Source organism: Schistocerca serialis, chromosome 11 (genome assembly GCF_023864345.2).
Source record: "Schistocerca serialis cubense isolate TAMUIC-IGC-003099 chromosome 11, iqSchSeri2.2, whole genome shotgun sequence".
NCBI classification, from domain to species: domain Eukaryota; kingdom Metazoa; phylum Arthropoda; class Insecta; order Orthoptera; family Acrididae; genus Schistocerca; species Schistocerca serialis.
Window position 1 is genome coordinate 172696069 of NC_064648.1, and position 16258 is coordinate 172712326.

General features: G+C 36.5%; 1 protein-coding gene across 1 annotated transcript in view; it reads right to left on the reverse strand.

Annotated features, from left to right (window-relative positions):
- LOC126426603 (uncharacterized) overlaps positions 1 to 16258 on the reverse strand; it is a 272243-nt gene that overhangs the window by 212582 nt on the left and 43403 nt on the right. Inside the window, exon 11 of the mRNA XM_050088496.1 lies at positions 2121 to 2459. Coding sequence (XP_049944453.1) covers positions 2121 to 2459 — 339 coding nt within the window. The remainder of the gene's footprint in view (positions 1 to 2120; positions 2460 to 16258) is intronic.

Consider the following 16258-nt stretch of genomic DNA (forward strand, 5'->3'; position numbering starts at 1 on the left):
TGCCAGTACCACACAGCACAGTTTTGCCACGGGGCAACAGTTACGTGAGGATAATCCCTACGTGGTCCCAAACGCCAGAGGCAATGCTTCTTTCAGCTGCAACAATAGTTCCAAATTTTTTTGCCGACGGTGAGAAGGGATGCCATCATTGCACTGATTGTCTCCTTTTCATCTCAGGGGTGTACTGGGCCACCCACGTTTCATCACCAGTCACAGTACTGTTGAGGAATTGTTCACCTTCCAGTTCGAGGCACTTGGGAAATTCCCACAAAACTGCAGTACTGTTCACTTTGTGTTGATCTGTGAACTGTTTCGGTCTTCATCTGACACACAGTTTTTGAAAACTGTGTGTGTCAATAATGATTAAATGAAAGAGAAGTGTAGACATTTCTGAAACCATATAACGATAGCTCAAGAAACCGTCATGATCTAAGACCCCTAAACAAAGATTTTATTGGATGACCGGTTTTGACAGAGCTATGCAGCCGCCATTGGATCTTATATTTTTGAACTTTAACAATACATTATCCATCATGTAAAGAATGAGCCAGACAATAAGGGATTTTACTTTATTATATAAGCCTCCAAACAGTAACTTCATTTTTCCATTGCGGCCAAGCCAAGGCCGACAGTGTTAGCTGCCTGTAAATTCTTTCATCCCACGGTCTAGTAACAGGAAGCCAGCACCGAGGAAGGGCACCTCGGACACGTGCCTCACTCCTTTGCTGATGAGGTAACGCCTCTCCAGGCGTCGCTTAGCAGGCAACGCTCTGGAAAGTTCCATGCCGCCCGCACAGTTTGCTCGGTCCTGACCGACCAGGGCGGAGGAAGCCGCGTGGTGCGTCGAATATACCCGGCCGCCCGTCGCCGGGCTCCCTCTCTCGTATTCTTGCTCACCCGCAAGTCGGATGCGCGCCCTGTAGCACTGAACCCCTCCCGCTTCTCCCTGTGCTGCGGCACTGTGGATTTAGGTTTTGGCAGACAACTTTTGGTAGCTTCGCGAACAATGTTCGCCAAATTGCAAGCTCTGGCTCACCCTCACCTCCCTAGGCCTATGTAGCCCCTTTCATCATGCTTTAGCCAATAAATAGCCTTTCTCTAAAAATTACCCTATTATTCCACAACGCCCACCACCTGCCCATACGCCCATCCTGTACAATCAGTGTTACAATTCACTTCACATTACAAACTTACATCACACTACCACAAAGATCGTGATACTCTGACACAACAAATGTAAAAGTGTTATCTACTTGCAACTGGCACCACGTAGTTATGTTTGTGTTTGTACATAATATGGCTCTGAGCACTATGGGACTTAACATCTATGGTCATCAGTCCCCTAGAACTTAGAACTACTTAAACCTAACTAACCTAAGGACAGCACACAACACCCAGCCATCACGAGGCAGAGAAAATCCCTGACCCCGCCGGGAATCGAACCCGGGAACCCGGGCGTGGGAAGCGAGAACGCTACCGCACGACCACGAGATGCGGGCTAGTACATAATAATTTTGCATCAGACATTCCAATGTGTTGTGATCTTCACGGTAGTGGGGTGTACACTTGCAGTTACGGAAACCAGTCATCTAATGAAATGTGTTTTAGTGATCTTAGCTTGTGCTTCTACAATTACCGTACACTGAAAACAGTGTTCATCTTGTCCAATGGCAATTGACAGTCTCTGTGAATAATTTCTTTGATCTTGTTCACCCTCTTATCACTCACGACTGAGGAAAGCTCACGTCTTTGTTCCCTGTGACCATTCATTCTACCAGGTTTAAATTCACAAAACCATTTTTAAGGTTTAAAAGCCCGGTTGTTGATGACGGTGTTAAATAGAGCAGTTATGCTAAGGATAACTGACAAGCGACACAAAAGGAAAAATACTTCAACCAAACTTACAGCTGACGACCGAATCGACACCAGTTAATATCTACCACACGTGTAGTATACTACGGGTAGAGCTAAACTATGTCGGCACCTGTTAAGGACGGTAAAATGTATTTTCAGGAATGTGTGATATACCGTGGGTAGTGACAAACTAAAGAGGCACGTGTGAAGGACGGTGTAGCATATTTTCATGAAGGTATTCACGAGCCTGCAGCAGTGCTACCAACCTGTGCGGCGATTTCAGTATGGCCATAGCAATTAGCTCCTCGTATTGGAACGGTGGCTTGCTGCGGGCGATACTCGCCGAGCCAGTGTCGTCAGAGGACCGCTTCTGGCCCGCTCCACTGGCAGGACCGCCCACGGTGCTTGCCCTCCTGTCGCGGCCGTTGCCGGTGCCACCGGATGGAGAGTTCTGAGTAGCGGCACAGTCTGTCGGCACCGTCGCGTCCGACGCCGGGACGGTGCCCTCTAAGTGGCTGCTGCCGGGGTGGGGCGGGTCTGGGGCAGCCCGAACAGTGCTGTCGGCATCGGAGACGAGGAGACCGCTCCAAGTTGCGGTGGCAGCGCTGTTTCGGTGTGACGGAGACAGTGTTCGATCATTATACATTTGAGAAGCTCTATCTTGTTTAAAAGAAGACATTCAAATGGAAGTATGAGAGGTACTTGGAACTGAGGTCAAAACAAACAAATTAACACAAGGTGTCAAAATGAATGAGTCACTCCTTGCCAAATCAACACACCCAATTTACCTCACCATTTAAGGCTTTGCTAAAATTTGGTGAACTCATAATGGGTGCAGAGACTAAAGAAAAATATCAAATTTTATTTTTTTATCTCTGTTGCAAATTATCAAGTCTGAAGAAAACAGTTTCATTTAAAACGGTATATTTCTTTAGGATACAGATTTGGCACGAAACTGATAAAGCTCCAAGGAGATCCTATATACACAAAACATACTTCATGAAAATACCGAGGAATACTACGTTGAACGCTAAAAATATTTTTCCTTTTTTACGACACTTCCTCCAAAAGGATAAATAAATCAGTCATATGAAAACAAAGAGTTACTGTTTGACTTCCTTCACACCAATCTCTGCACGCAGCAAAAATCGAACTCGCTCGAGTGGCTTTGTTAGCAGATCAGCTAACTGGTTTTTTCCATCTATATGTTCTACCAAAATTCCACCATTCAGAAATCTTTCACAAACGTAGCCTCTATGTGTTTTGACAGACGATGATATTCGGGTTTTTTTGCCAATTTTAATGCACTGACATTGACAATATAAAGTGTTGGAGGTTGTTCCGGCATTTCAACCGAGTCACTTAGTAAACGACGTAACCAAATTAATTCTTTGACTCCTTCACTTGCTGAAATGATTTCTGCTTCGGTGGTAGATGTAGCCACTACCTTCTGCAACTGACTTGTCCATGATATCGCCCCTCCATGGTACTTTACCACAATACCAGTTTTTGAACGTCTTGTCTGTTTGTCTCCAGCAAAATCAGCATTACTGTAAATTCTCAGATTTTCTTCTCTATCATAGCTAATGCCATAATTTAATGTACCTTTGAGATACTGAAATATGCGTTTAACTCGGTTCCAGTCTGAAGCAGTTGGTTTTTTCATAGCTCGAGCAGCTTTATTGACGGCAAAACTTATGTCTGGACGAGTTGCTATTGAGAGATACATAAGACATTCAATTGCCTCGCTATAGGGAAAGGAGGACGAAATTCCTTCTGTTTCATTCTGATCATTTTCTTCATATCCAATGGGAGTTGAATTCATGTTAGATTCTGCCATTCAAAATATTTCCAGTATTTATTTCGTGTACTTTTCTTGGCTTATCATAACTGCTCCATTTTCATTTTGTTTTATTTTTATGCCAAGAAAACTGTCAAGAGTTCCCAATGTTCCAAATTCACATTGTAAAGTGTTCAGAAATGCTGTTATTTCTTCTTCATCACTGTCAACAATTAGGCGGTCATCAATGCAAATAGCTACATAAAGTCTTTTTTCATTGCATTTGCGATAAAACAAACAAGGATCTGCAGCACTGTTCCGAAGACCTGCTTTCTCCATAACTCCCATAAACCGTTTGTTCCAGCAGCGTAGTGCTTGTTTTAGTCCATAGAGACTCCGTTTCAGGAGACACACTCGATGCGTACTATCTTTAAAGCCTTGTGGTTGTTCCATGTATACTTAATCTTTAAGTATTACATTCAAAAATGCCGTCTTCACATTAAATTGTTTTAACACCAGTTTTTTTTTAAGCAGCTACCACTAGCAAATTAATGTCTACATCTACATCTACATCCATACTCTGCAAGCCACCTGACGGTGTGTGGCGGAGGGTACCCTGAGTACCTCTAACGGTTCTCCCTTCTATTCCAGTCTCGTATTGTTCGTGGAAAGAAGGATTGTCGGTATGCTTCTGTGTGGGTGCTAATCTCTCTGATTTTATCCTTACGGTCTCTTTGCGAGATATACGTAGGGGAGAGCAATATACTGCTCGACTCTTTGGTGAAGGTTATGTTCTCGAAACTTTAACAAAAGCCCGTACCGAGCGTCTCTCCTGCAGAGTCTTCCACTGGAGTTTATCTATCATCTCCGTAACGCTCTCGCGATTACTAAATGATCCTGTAACGAAGCGCGCTGCTCTCCATCTGATCTTCTCTATCTCTTCTATCCACCCTATCTGGTACGGATCCCACACTGCTGAGCAGTATTCGAGCAGTGGGCAAACAAGCATACTGTAACCTACTTCCTTTGTTTTCGGATTACATTTCCTTAGGATTCTTCCAATGTATCTCAGTCTGGCATCTGCTCTACCGACGATCAACTTTATATGATCATTCCATTTTAAATCACTCCTAATGCGTACTCCCAGATAATTTTTGGAATTAACTGCTTCCAGTTGCTGACCTGCTATTTTGTAGCTAAATGATAAGGGATCTATCTTTCTATGTATTCACAGCACATTACACTTGTCTACATTGAGATTCAATTGCCATTCCCTGCACCATGCGTCAATTCGCTGCAGATCCTCCTGCATTTCAGTACAATTTTCCATTGTTACAACCTCTCGATACACCACAGCATCATCTGCAAAAAGCCTCAGTGAACTTCCGATGTCATTCACAAGGTCATTTATGTATATTGTGAATAGCAACGGTCCTACGACACTCCCCTGCGGCACACCTGAAATTACTCTTACTTCGGAAGACTTCTCTCCATTGAGAATGACATGCTGCGTTCTGTTATCTAGGAACTCCTCAATCCAATCACACAATTGGTCTGATAGTCCATATGCTCTTACTTTGTTACTGATTCATAATGTGCAACAGGACTAAATGTATCTTCATAATCTATTCCTGCTTGCTGAATATATCCTCTAGCAAATAATCGGGCTTTGAAGCAAGTGTTCCCATCAGCTGAAACTTCCTGACGTAGAACCCAACGATTTTGTAATACTTTGGCATTCACAGGATGTTCAACTAACACCCAAGTATTGTTTCTCTTTAGTGATTCTAGTTCTTCATTGATAGCTTGCATTCAATTTTCTTTCTCATTCGACTGTAATACATCAGAAAAACAGTTTGGATCTTTTTGTTCACCAGCAGTAAGTTTTGAAAAGATCAAGAACTCACAACTTTCTAACCAGGCTGGTTTTCTTCGTAGTCTTCTGTTCTCCAGTTCATCTGCGTTAGAAGATTCTGATGCTTTCAGGAATTCTGCTGATTTTTTGTTATTGCCATCTGATTCCTGACTTCCTCCAGATTCAAGTCCATTAAAGTTTTCTTAACTTTTGACTTCTTCCAGAAGCAGACTGCCGAGGAATGTCTAAGGTAATGTTATCACTGATCACTGTGGGAGCTACAAACTATCTCTGGTTTAAATTTTATATCATGACTCAAGACAGCTTTCCTTTTGGAAGGAACCCAGAAGAAAATAAAAAAAAAAAAAAAAAGTTTTGAAAGACCTTTGATGTGCAGCAACATTTTAATTCAAATTTTTTCCAAAAAGTACACAATTTAAAATTTTCAAAATATTTTGATAAATACTTAGTACTGTTGTAAATACATGGAAAGATATAAACAGTAACTACAAAATATCAGAACTACCATAATTAAATTAAGTTGATTGCATACTTTACTTTTATACAATGTAAACTAATAAGTCATTCATTGGTAAAACAAAAATTTTCAAAATGGGACCTATAACCACAAGTTTAAATAAGATCTGAAAAAGGTGTAAGTATTGATTTAGTAGTTCTGGTCCATGATGCTTGAACAAAAACAAAATCGTTTCTGAATAATAGGTATCTATACAATGCTAAACGTAGTACAACACATACTAATGATAATTTTTAAACAACTATATATAAAAATAAATTAACACAAACCCAAGGAAATATCGAGTTTGGAGTTGAAACCAATTACTTAAAAAACTACCTTGGACCTTCACAGATTAAGTTTTAAAAAAGCTAATTAGGCTTGACCTAGATCACTTTGAACAAGAGTATGTTCTCCAAGTCTGAGTACACAGATTTACTTTTGTGAGAACATCCCGACTGACATCGACAGGACATCTGCATATGTAGGGTCGGAGAATGATGTAGCTGGTCCACATGAATGAAGAAAAATTACTTTCACTTCCTTACGTTCTTCACTTTTTTCTAAAATATACCCAACCCACTAATTTTTGTTGTACGCAGTGTTGACATAGTCTGTCTTGTAACGTCAGTTTGTTTGTGGTGTAGTTACCTCCTTTTCTCAACCCTACACATCACTTGAAAAGTGTTGCACCAATAATTTTTGGGAATGAATGCATTAAATTGCTGTGTTCCTTCAATTGTCAATGCTAGGGAAGATAGCCTACTGCCGTAAATTCCTCCAGGAGCGGCCATGATGGTTCACTTGTTGCGTGCCTTGTTACGCAAGAATGGACAAACGTGATTCTGAAATGTTGAAATCCAAACTTCTCCCCGCCCCTCGCTTAGCTGCGGTCTCTCCGGAGAAGCCACAGTTTTGGCAACTGACGGCACACAGCACAGCCTCGGCACGGTCCTAGCGCACCGATATGCCAAAGGCTCTGAACGACCCATTGCTTTTGCCTCCAAATCTCTCACTCTGGTCCAGCAACGTTACTTTCAGGTGGAAAAAGAGCCTCTGCACTCCAGAAACTTCATGTTTTTTTTGTTTGGCTCCAATATTTACCTTATTACTGACCATAAACCCTAGGTTTCCTTGTTTAACCCTCACACTTCCTTGCCTGACAAGACGACACACAACCCACAACACTGGGTACTGTTATTGTCTCGCTACAATTACGAAATCCATTTTCGACCTACGTGTAAATGTGCCAATGCAGATGACACGATGTTCGCAGAGTGAAAATGGCAACAGAAAAAAAGTGCACAGAAAATATGTCACAAACAGCGACAATAATTCTCAAAAACATGCTGTAACTTACAATAAATAAGGTGGTATATAATAGTATATAGCCTTAAACTCTTGCCTCGGTATATTGAGAACTGCAACCATCTCTTTTGTTTCACTTCTTATGGTGTCCCTTGTCACAGGTTGCTCATTCTTCTTCCTTTCAAGGACGAATTCCAAAACTTTTATTTCAACATCAGAATGTCTTCCTGTGAGGGCCACTGAATTTCTCTCTACTAGCAGTAGTTGCAAATAACGCCAATTTCTGTTTCTTCCATAAGCAAACATTACTAACAGCTACACTGAACTCCCATCCCACCCTCATGTTACCATATTTTTCAGCATAAAGAGTTATTTTATACCTGAAAGTAGCAGCATATCTGCTTGCCTTCCATTTCGAGACACCTAAACCGAACACGCCATGCAATAATAAGCCAACAATAATGTGAAGAAGGTGAAAATTAAAACCATGTATTGTGATGTATGGAACAATTCCTAAATTTCAATAATGCTGCCAGTGAATTTCAGATTAAAATTTGTACCTTAATGTAATGCACCATCGAATTTTATGAGCACCCCCATTTCTAATACTGCATATGGTAAACAAAAGTGGGCCTTAGATTTGAATAAATATGGTATATTAAACATTATTATAGGACGCACAATCCAAACTCAACGAGAATTTAAAAAGCTAGGTTAACCTCATCTTTTGCTAAAGGTGTCTGACACTTTGTACCTGGGCAGCAATTGTTTATTAAACACTTTTTCATCTTATTTATACACATGCTCTGTCTGTACAGTTTTGCCATGATGACGATTTGTAATTCCAGGTATATCCTGACAACCGATAAATTACCTGACTAGGACGATGAAATGTGGGACACGCTACGGTGACACTTGTAATGGATCTGGGAGATGTTATTTTTTTACTGTATTTGTCGATACTGAATTGAAAATGTTTTCTTATATTTTTGTCAGAATTTATTATAATTTGTCTTACTATATGTTAATTTACTTCTGTTTTTGAGAGTAAAAGCATATTGATTACTATTAGAAAATGTATCGAAGAATAGCAAAGAAACATTGTGTAAAATATCTTTGACGTTGGAGTAGTCTTTGACTATAGTCAGTCCGAGTCGGCAGCTAACTCTTGGTGTGTGTTGACGGAAGGACAATGTGAAGGTCGCAGTCATAAATAATTTTGAATTATGTTAACTATTATTTTTGTATTATCTGAAAATAAGAAACTACATTGGAAGAATCTGTATTTGAAACACCAAAGTGAGAGAAACACGCTGAACCACGTCATTTTCTGCAGCCGACAACGATGCATTGTGGAATCATACTTAGACAACTGAAGCCAAGACTTATATTTGCTTGCAAACGTCTAATGGAAAAGGTACTGTCACGAAATATGGCAAATTTAAGTTTATAAAAAAATAGTGACCATATTTTCAACTTGTGTAATAGCCGGGAAGCCATATTTCAACTGGGGACTGTAGCCGGGATATTGTGTTCACGAGATCTTCAACAGTGCTACGAGGAAGAAAATTTTTGTGCATTAATACCAGTTTCTTCAGAATGTGTGTTACAGTGTTTGTGTTCATCGGGAAGTAAAAGTTTTGGAGAAGAAATGTTTCGGCAAAAAATATAATTTTCGACAGAAGAAAATACTTCAAGAATTTTGGTCAACAATCACATGGATGGAAAACGTGGTTTTGCAACAGTAGAAGAGTGTTCCAGATAAGTCACGAAACACTCGTATTTTGTTAAAACAACATTTTTATCTTGTTTTGTATTGTTGTGTATAAATTTTTTGTTCTTCACAATGATTTATGAGATTTTCGAGAGTATTGTGCCTAAAGTAGAAAGTAGTAATTTAATAGACTTCGAACATCAGGACAGGTCAAATGAAACAGGAAGAACCGATCAATTTGATTTAAAAAGTTTTCTTGTAAATTTCACGTCAGAAATTAAGCAATCAGTTGACGACAATAAGACATACTGGGATGAAAAAATTGATAACATTTTGTTGCAAGTCCAAGCAGTCAATACCCAAGTGGGTGAGCTTTCGAACAGAGTTGGCAGTGTTGAGGAAACAATTGAATCTGTGGAAGCAAAAGTAAATGAAATTGATGTTAAATTGAGTGGTGAAATTAATACTATAAAAAATGAGTTACTGGTAGATAGGGAAAGAAATTTAATTGATTTTAATGAGATAAAAGGGGAAATTAAAAATTTGGATGAGAATACAAAAGTTTCAGTTAAAAATGTACAACAAGAAACTGACAATCGTTTGGTTACTCTAGAAGAAAAAGTAGAATGCTATGATTTGGAAAACAAAAAATCTGTCAAAGAACTTAGCGAAAAAATTGAAAGTTTTGACATTGAATTTCAAAGCAAAAATTACAATGTCAACACGTGTAATCTTATATCTAATATTCCAGTGAAGCACTTTTCGGTAGATGGACCCTTACATCCCGTTGATTTTATGCAGTATTGTAAGGATTGTTTTTTACCTCACTCACCAGATGAAATAAAAATTAAATTTGTGAAAAAATTCTTGGAAGGGGAAGCTTTGACTTGGGCAAACCAGATTGTAACTTTGGGGATGACCTTTTCAGAATTTGAATCAAAATTTTTGGAAAAATTTTGGGATGATCTTAAACAAACTAGAATCAAAAGTGAATTTTTGAATGGGCGAAACTATAGGGAATCAGATGGGAACATGAAACAATTTTGCAAAAGTGAACTTCAAAAACTTATTCATTTAACAAAACCTTTGGATGACTTGATCAAAATTGATACCTTAAAGAGAAGATTGCCATCAGCAATGCAGTTGAGTTTAGTTAATTGTCCTGATAGTAATGTAGAGCAGTTTCTCAATTATATTGAAAAGTTGGATAGGGTAACAACAAGAACACACAGTGGGTTTACTCAGAAAGGTAATGGTCAAAATTGGGGAAATGACAACTTTAAAAAAAGGGAACAAAACAATTATCATGGTGTCAGTCAAAATTCAGGGGGATATAGCAATTTTGAAAAGAAGGACCATAATTTTTATCCAGAACAAGAACAACATTTTCGCGTTAATAATCAACAAAATAGAGAACACTTTAAGGATCAAAATCACAGAAATTTTGATAGAGGTCAGTACAATAGAAACTACCAACAATCAGGTAATGTTTGGCATAGGAATGGGATCAGAAATGTTGATCAGAGACATTGGCAGAACCATAATCAGCAGTTCAAACAGGAACCGGAAATAAAAAACGAGTAGACGCCCCCTTGAAGGTCCGCAAGGTTGAGGCAGAAGGTGAGCATGATGAATGGACCAATGGATGTGACCATCATAAACCCAAACAGGTCAGTTCCAAACCTAAGCTATCACATGAGGTCATTAGTTGTTACTTATTGAAGAAATTTCAAGAGGAAAATAATAATGATAAAGATAACATTTTCAATACACAAGAACATACAGTAGATAAAAGTAATTGTGATTCATTTAATTTAACAGAGTTTTACACTTGGGCAGAAAAGAAAAACACTTTGTCGGATGATGTAATTTGCAGTAGTTCAGAGATGTGTGTGAATGAAAGAGAGAATGCATGCTGTGAGAATGAAAATGTTGGTGAAAGGGATCTGGTAACTTTAGAAAGGGGAAATAATATTTTGGGGGATAATTTGAATGTGTATGACCTGAATATGTGTAATGATAATGATGTTGTTGATAAAGTTGATAATGATGGTAATGGTATTGATGATGATGTTGAGGAAAGGTATTTCATTAGTTTAAATAGGGAGTTGGGTATACACATGGTTGAAAATGGATTAAATAGTGAGAATATTATAGAAATTCCCAGGGATGTTAGCAGGATGAATAATACTCGCAATCTGGGTGTATGTAAAAGTGTGAATTTAGATGTTGCTGGTAAAGAATCTGACTACACAAATAACAATGACACATGTATAACTTCTTACCTAAGTGAAACTTTTATAGATACTAATGATACACACACATTTCTTATAAATATATATGGCTGAACAGTGAAACTATTTCTTTTGACAAGAACTTTAGAAAGATGCTTATTAATGTATGTGAAACTGTATGTCCTGAGTGGTGGAAACAGATGAGATACTTTATTTTTGAAAAGCTGAAGGATAAGTACTTCAATAGTATACAATGTGATTTGGATGAAAATTCTTGGCTATTTGAGATAATAGAGAGTACTAATGACAATTTTGTATCTTGTGCAAATTTTGTAACTGTGACAAATAATACATATAATGGTATACCGTATGATTCTGATAAGTATAGGTTTGGGGAAATTGAAAGTGATTTATTACATGAGAATACAGGTTCTGAGAAAAGTGATCAATTTTGCAGTCCTTATATAAAAGTTCAAATTGGGTCATGGATTGGTAAATGTTTAATCGATACAGGAAGTGAGATCTCGGGAATATCTGAAAGGTGAAGTAAGAAATTGAAAGTGGGGAAAGATTATGTTGAAATGCCAGTTGTTGGGGTAAAGATAAAAGGTGCTACTGGGAAGAGCAGTAAATTGGTAAAAAACCAGGCTTTAGTGACATTTTTAATTGAAGGCAAGTTGTTCACACATGGATGTTTTGTAATTCAGGAATTTAATGAGGATTTTCTTTTGGGTATGAATTGGATAGTAAAAGTAAATACAGCATTTGATTGGGTTGGAAGAAAACTTTTGATAGAAACTAGTGAAAGGGAATACATTCAGACAAATTTTGTGAACACACTTGGTGATCAGAGTAATGGAAATTTTGACAGTATTAATTTACTAAAAGAAAATAGATTGGAGAATATTGAAATTCATAGATTTGATACTGATGAAGTTGAATTTGGGAATTTAGTAAATTTGAAAATTTCAGAAACACAAAATTTATCTGGGGAGCAAAAACAACAGTTAGAAAATCTGCTGTGGGAATACAGTGATGTTTTTAGTGACATACCTGGTAGGGTAAAGGGTTACCAGTGTGAGCTTCAGGTAAAAACCTCATGAACCATTTTTCATAAAACCATACACTATTGCAATATCAAAAAGACCTGCTGTTGAGAAAGAGCTGAAAAAGATGGAAGGATGTAATATAATAGAAAGGAGTATCAGTGCATATAATAATCCTCTAGTAGTTGTTTCGAAAAAAGATGGTGGAGTAAGATTGGTTTTGGACTCTGGACACTTAAACAAAATTTTGTTCAGACAGACAGACCATCCTGAAAATATTGATGAGTTGCTCTATAATTTTACAGATATAAAATATATGTCAAGTTTGGATCTAACTTCGGGTTTTCATCAAGTACCACTTTCGGTTAATTCTAGAAAATATACTGCTTTCTTGTACAATGGTAAGAGTTACCAATATTGTGTTGTGCCATTTGGGTTAAATTCTTCTGTTTCCGAATTTATAAGAGCTTTGGATCATGTACTGGGTCAAGAACTTGCGTCTAAACTGATAATCTATGTAGATGACATTTTGGTTACAGGGAAAAATTGGGAGGAACATTTTTTGATTTTGAAGTCAGTTTGTGAAAAACTTAGAAAAGGGGGGATGACATTGAAATTAGAGAAATGTAAATTTGCAGTTTCTGAATAAAAATTTTTGGGTCATGTTGTCACAGACAAGGGAATTTTGGCAGATCCAGAAAAAATTAAAGCAATTTCAGAAATTCCTATTCCTAAGACTAAAAAACAATTAAAGTCGTTCTTTGGGTTATGCGGTTATTACCGAAAACATATAAGTGATCAGAGTCTGAATGCACCATGTTTAAGTCAGTTACTTAAGAAAAACACTGTTTGGGTTTGGGATAAAAGTTGTCAGGAAGAGTTTGATAAAATTAAGCAAGAGTTGAGGAAGCAACACTTATTACACAGACCTGATTTTAATTTACCATTTTGTTTGAACACTGATAGCAGTAATTATGGGCTTGGAGCAGAGTTATTTCAAGAAAGAGTAGAGAATGGAGTTAAGATACATTGTACCATAGCATTTGCAAGCAGAATGTTGCTCAAGCATGAGAAAAGTCAAAGAAAATCCACACCCTAATGCTTATCGTTTGGTGTATCCTAAGTCAAAGAAATTATTTAGTCTCAGGAATGTTGTCTCTTTGAAACTGTATAAACAGAAATCATAATTTCAAAAATTTAAATAACCTATTATCATCTAAAACAAAAGTCGTCCACTGGAATACACTTGTTAGAACAAAACTGCCTGTACAACCAAGTGTGTATATTTGCATGTATAAATTAATAATTTGAAGTCACATATTAATTGAAACTGATGAAAAAACACTGATGTAACAAAAAATGAGATAAAGATTTATATTTTACTTTTTTACAAAAAAAAGTCTCCCTAGTGAGCATTTCTGAATTTTTTCTAATTTTGGAAGCTAAGTCTTCCCTGTGGGTGAAGGCATGCATGTGAGGACATGCATGCAAAGGTATAAGTTTCAAAACCAATTTTAGATAAAGCCTCATGATATATGAGCAGTTTATTGTTGTTTATACTGATGTTGTGGGGAGCAAAAGTACTCTTCACAAGAATGTGACTTGTAGTAATATTGTAGTAGAGAGGAAAGTGTACATAAATAATTGCAAAAAATTTAGATAATACTGATGTATCTTTAGCTGTACTAAAAGAAGAAAATCATAAGAAAAAAAAAAATACAAAATAAAAAAAACACGAGTAAAAAAAAAAATTTAAAAAGAAAATCATAAGCAAAAAAAAATTATACAAAATAAAAACCTTGACTAATAAAAAAAAATATAAAAATATAAAAAAAAAATCAGAAGTTAAAAATATATATATATATATATATATATATATATATATATATATATATATATATATATATATATATATATATATATATATATATATATATATATAAAAGGCAAATATAGAGAAAAACACATTACACTATATATGTCCCTTATCATTTTTACTGTACAATATGTAAGCATAATGAAATTAACATTAATATTTAAAAAAAAAATTTATTCTAGGAAATGAGTTTTACCTTTCTATTATTTTCAATCTGTATGCTGTATGTTAGAATATTTCTCATGTATGTTTTATACCATGTATATTTGTCATGTCAAATAATTTCTTTACTTGAATTTTTTTTTGTGTATGAGATTGATGGGGAAGTATCATTGCAACAACAGCCAGTAACAAGTCCACAGATTCAAAGAGTCCAAATTTGGAAGAGGTTATCAGACTGCATCATTAATGTACTAATTGTGTAATAGAGATCCATCACTGAGTGTTGTCGGGATTTTGTTGTATATGTCCATAACAACAAAAGCCCTGGGGAGCAGTTGTAATGGATCTGGGAGATGTTATTTTTTTTACCGTATTTGTCGATACTGAATTGAAAATGTTTTCTTATATTTTTGTCAGAATTTATTATAATTTGTCTTATTATATGTTAATTTACTTCTGTTTTTGAGAGTAAAAGCATATTGATTACTATTAGAAAATGTATCGAAGAATAGCAAAGAAACTGATTGTGTAAAATATCTTTGACGTTGGAGTAGTCTTTGACTATAGTCAGTCCGAGTCGGCAGCTAACTCTTGGTGTGTGTGTTGACGGAAGGACAATGTGAAGGTCGCAGTCATAAATAATTTTGAATTATGTTAACTATTATTTTTGTATTATCTGAAAAGAAGAAACTACATTGGAAGAATCTGTATTTGAAACACCAAAATGAGAGAAACACGCTGAACCACGTCATTTTCTGCAGCCGACAACGATGCATTGTGGAATCATACTTAGACAACTGAAGCCAAGACTTATATTTGCTTGCAAACGTCTAATGGAAAAGGTACTGTCACGAAATATGGCAAATTTAAGTTTATAAAAAAATAGTGACCATATTTTCTGTATATGTGTCAGGGATGGAGCTCTGGGGCTGCTACAGCAAGGACTCAGGGCAGAGGGGGGAGGGGGAGTGGGGGGTGACATGTTGTCAAATAAATATTCTTATTACTGTCACATGTAAATAGTACCGATATGAAATATTAAAAATTTCTGGGAGTAAAAGTCACTTATCCTGTAAAATACATCGTGCATGAAAATTCCAAATTACTGTTAACATTTTAATGTATGCTGTAAATAAGGAACAATTCAAAAGGATTCATTTGTACAATGTATAAGATTATTAGCTGACAAAATTGTTTACGTAACCCTGTAATTTATGATGCAAATAATTTGAAAAAATCCATGTAAATTATAATTATAATATTACATAATATTAGCAAAACCACTTATATAATATATCAAAAAGTTTTAAACTGAAAAAGAGTTGATATCATTATTTAAGTACTCACGAATGCCACATATCATCTGATACACATTTGTTTAAGCCACAGGCAAGATTATTGTAAATTTAAATTTGTTGTGAAAAAGTCCTGCTATTGTAGCAGCATTACATCAGACAAGTTACATAAAGGTTCAAGAAAGCACTTTAAACTAGAAAAGTATCTGTATCAATAAAAGTGAGGGGTTATCAATGGACAAGCATTCTACCAACAAATACCAACTGCAAACACTGGTGGTAAATATTTTGTTACAATTCGATTTTTTAACTCATGACTCGTGGAAAAGATCAGACAAATGTGCCAATCGTTGCACTCAGCTGTGAGTGGCCAGTGTGAAGAAGTGCACGTGTGTCAATAATGTGTCACTGTCCTCGTGTAACGAATCATAAGTGAGTGACATCAAAAAATGTTGTGTTCGAGACATTCGCCAAAATGTTTTGAAGAAAAGAAAGGTGAGCAAAAGTTTTTCTTCACACTTTTACTCCCAAATAAAAATGATGACGCTCGGCAGCCTGCCACGAATCAATTGAAATGCCGAACAGAAACAATTATTTCCTGAAAAAAATTATCATGT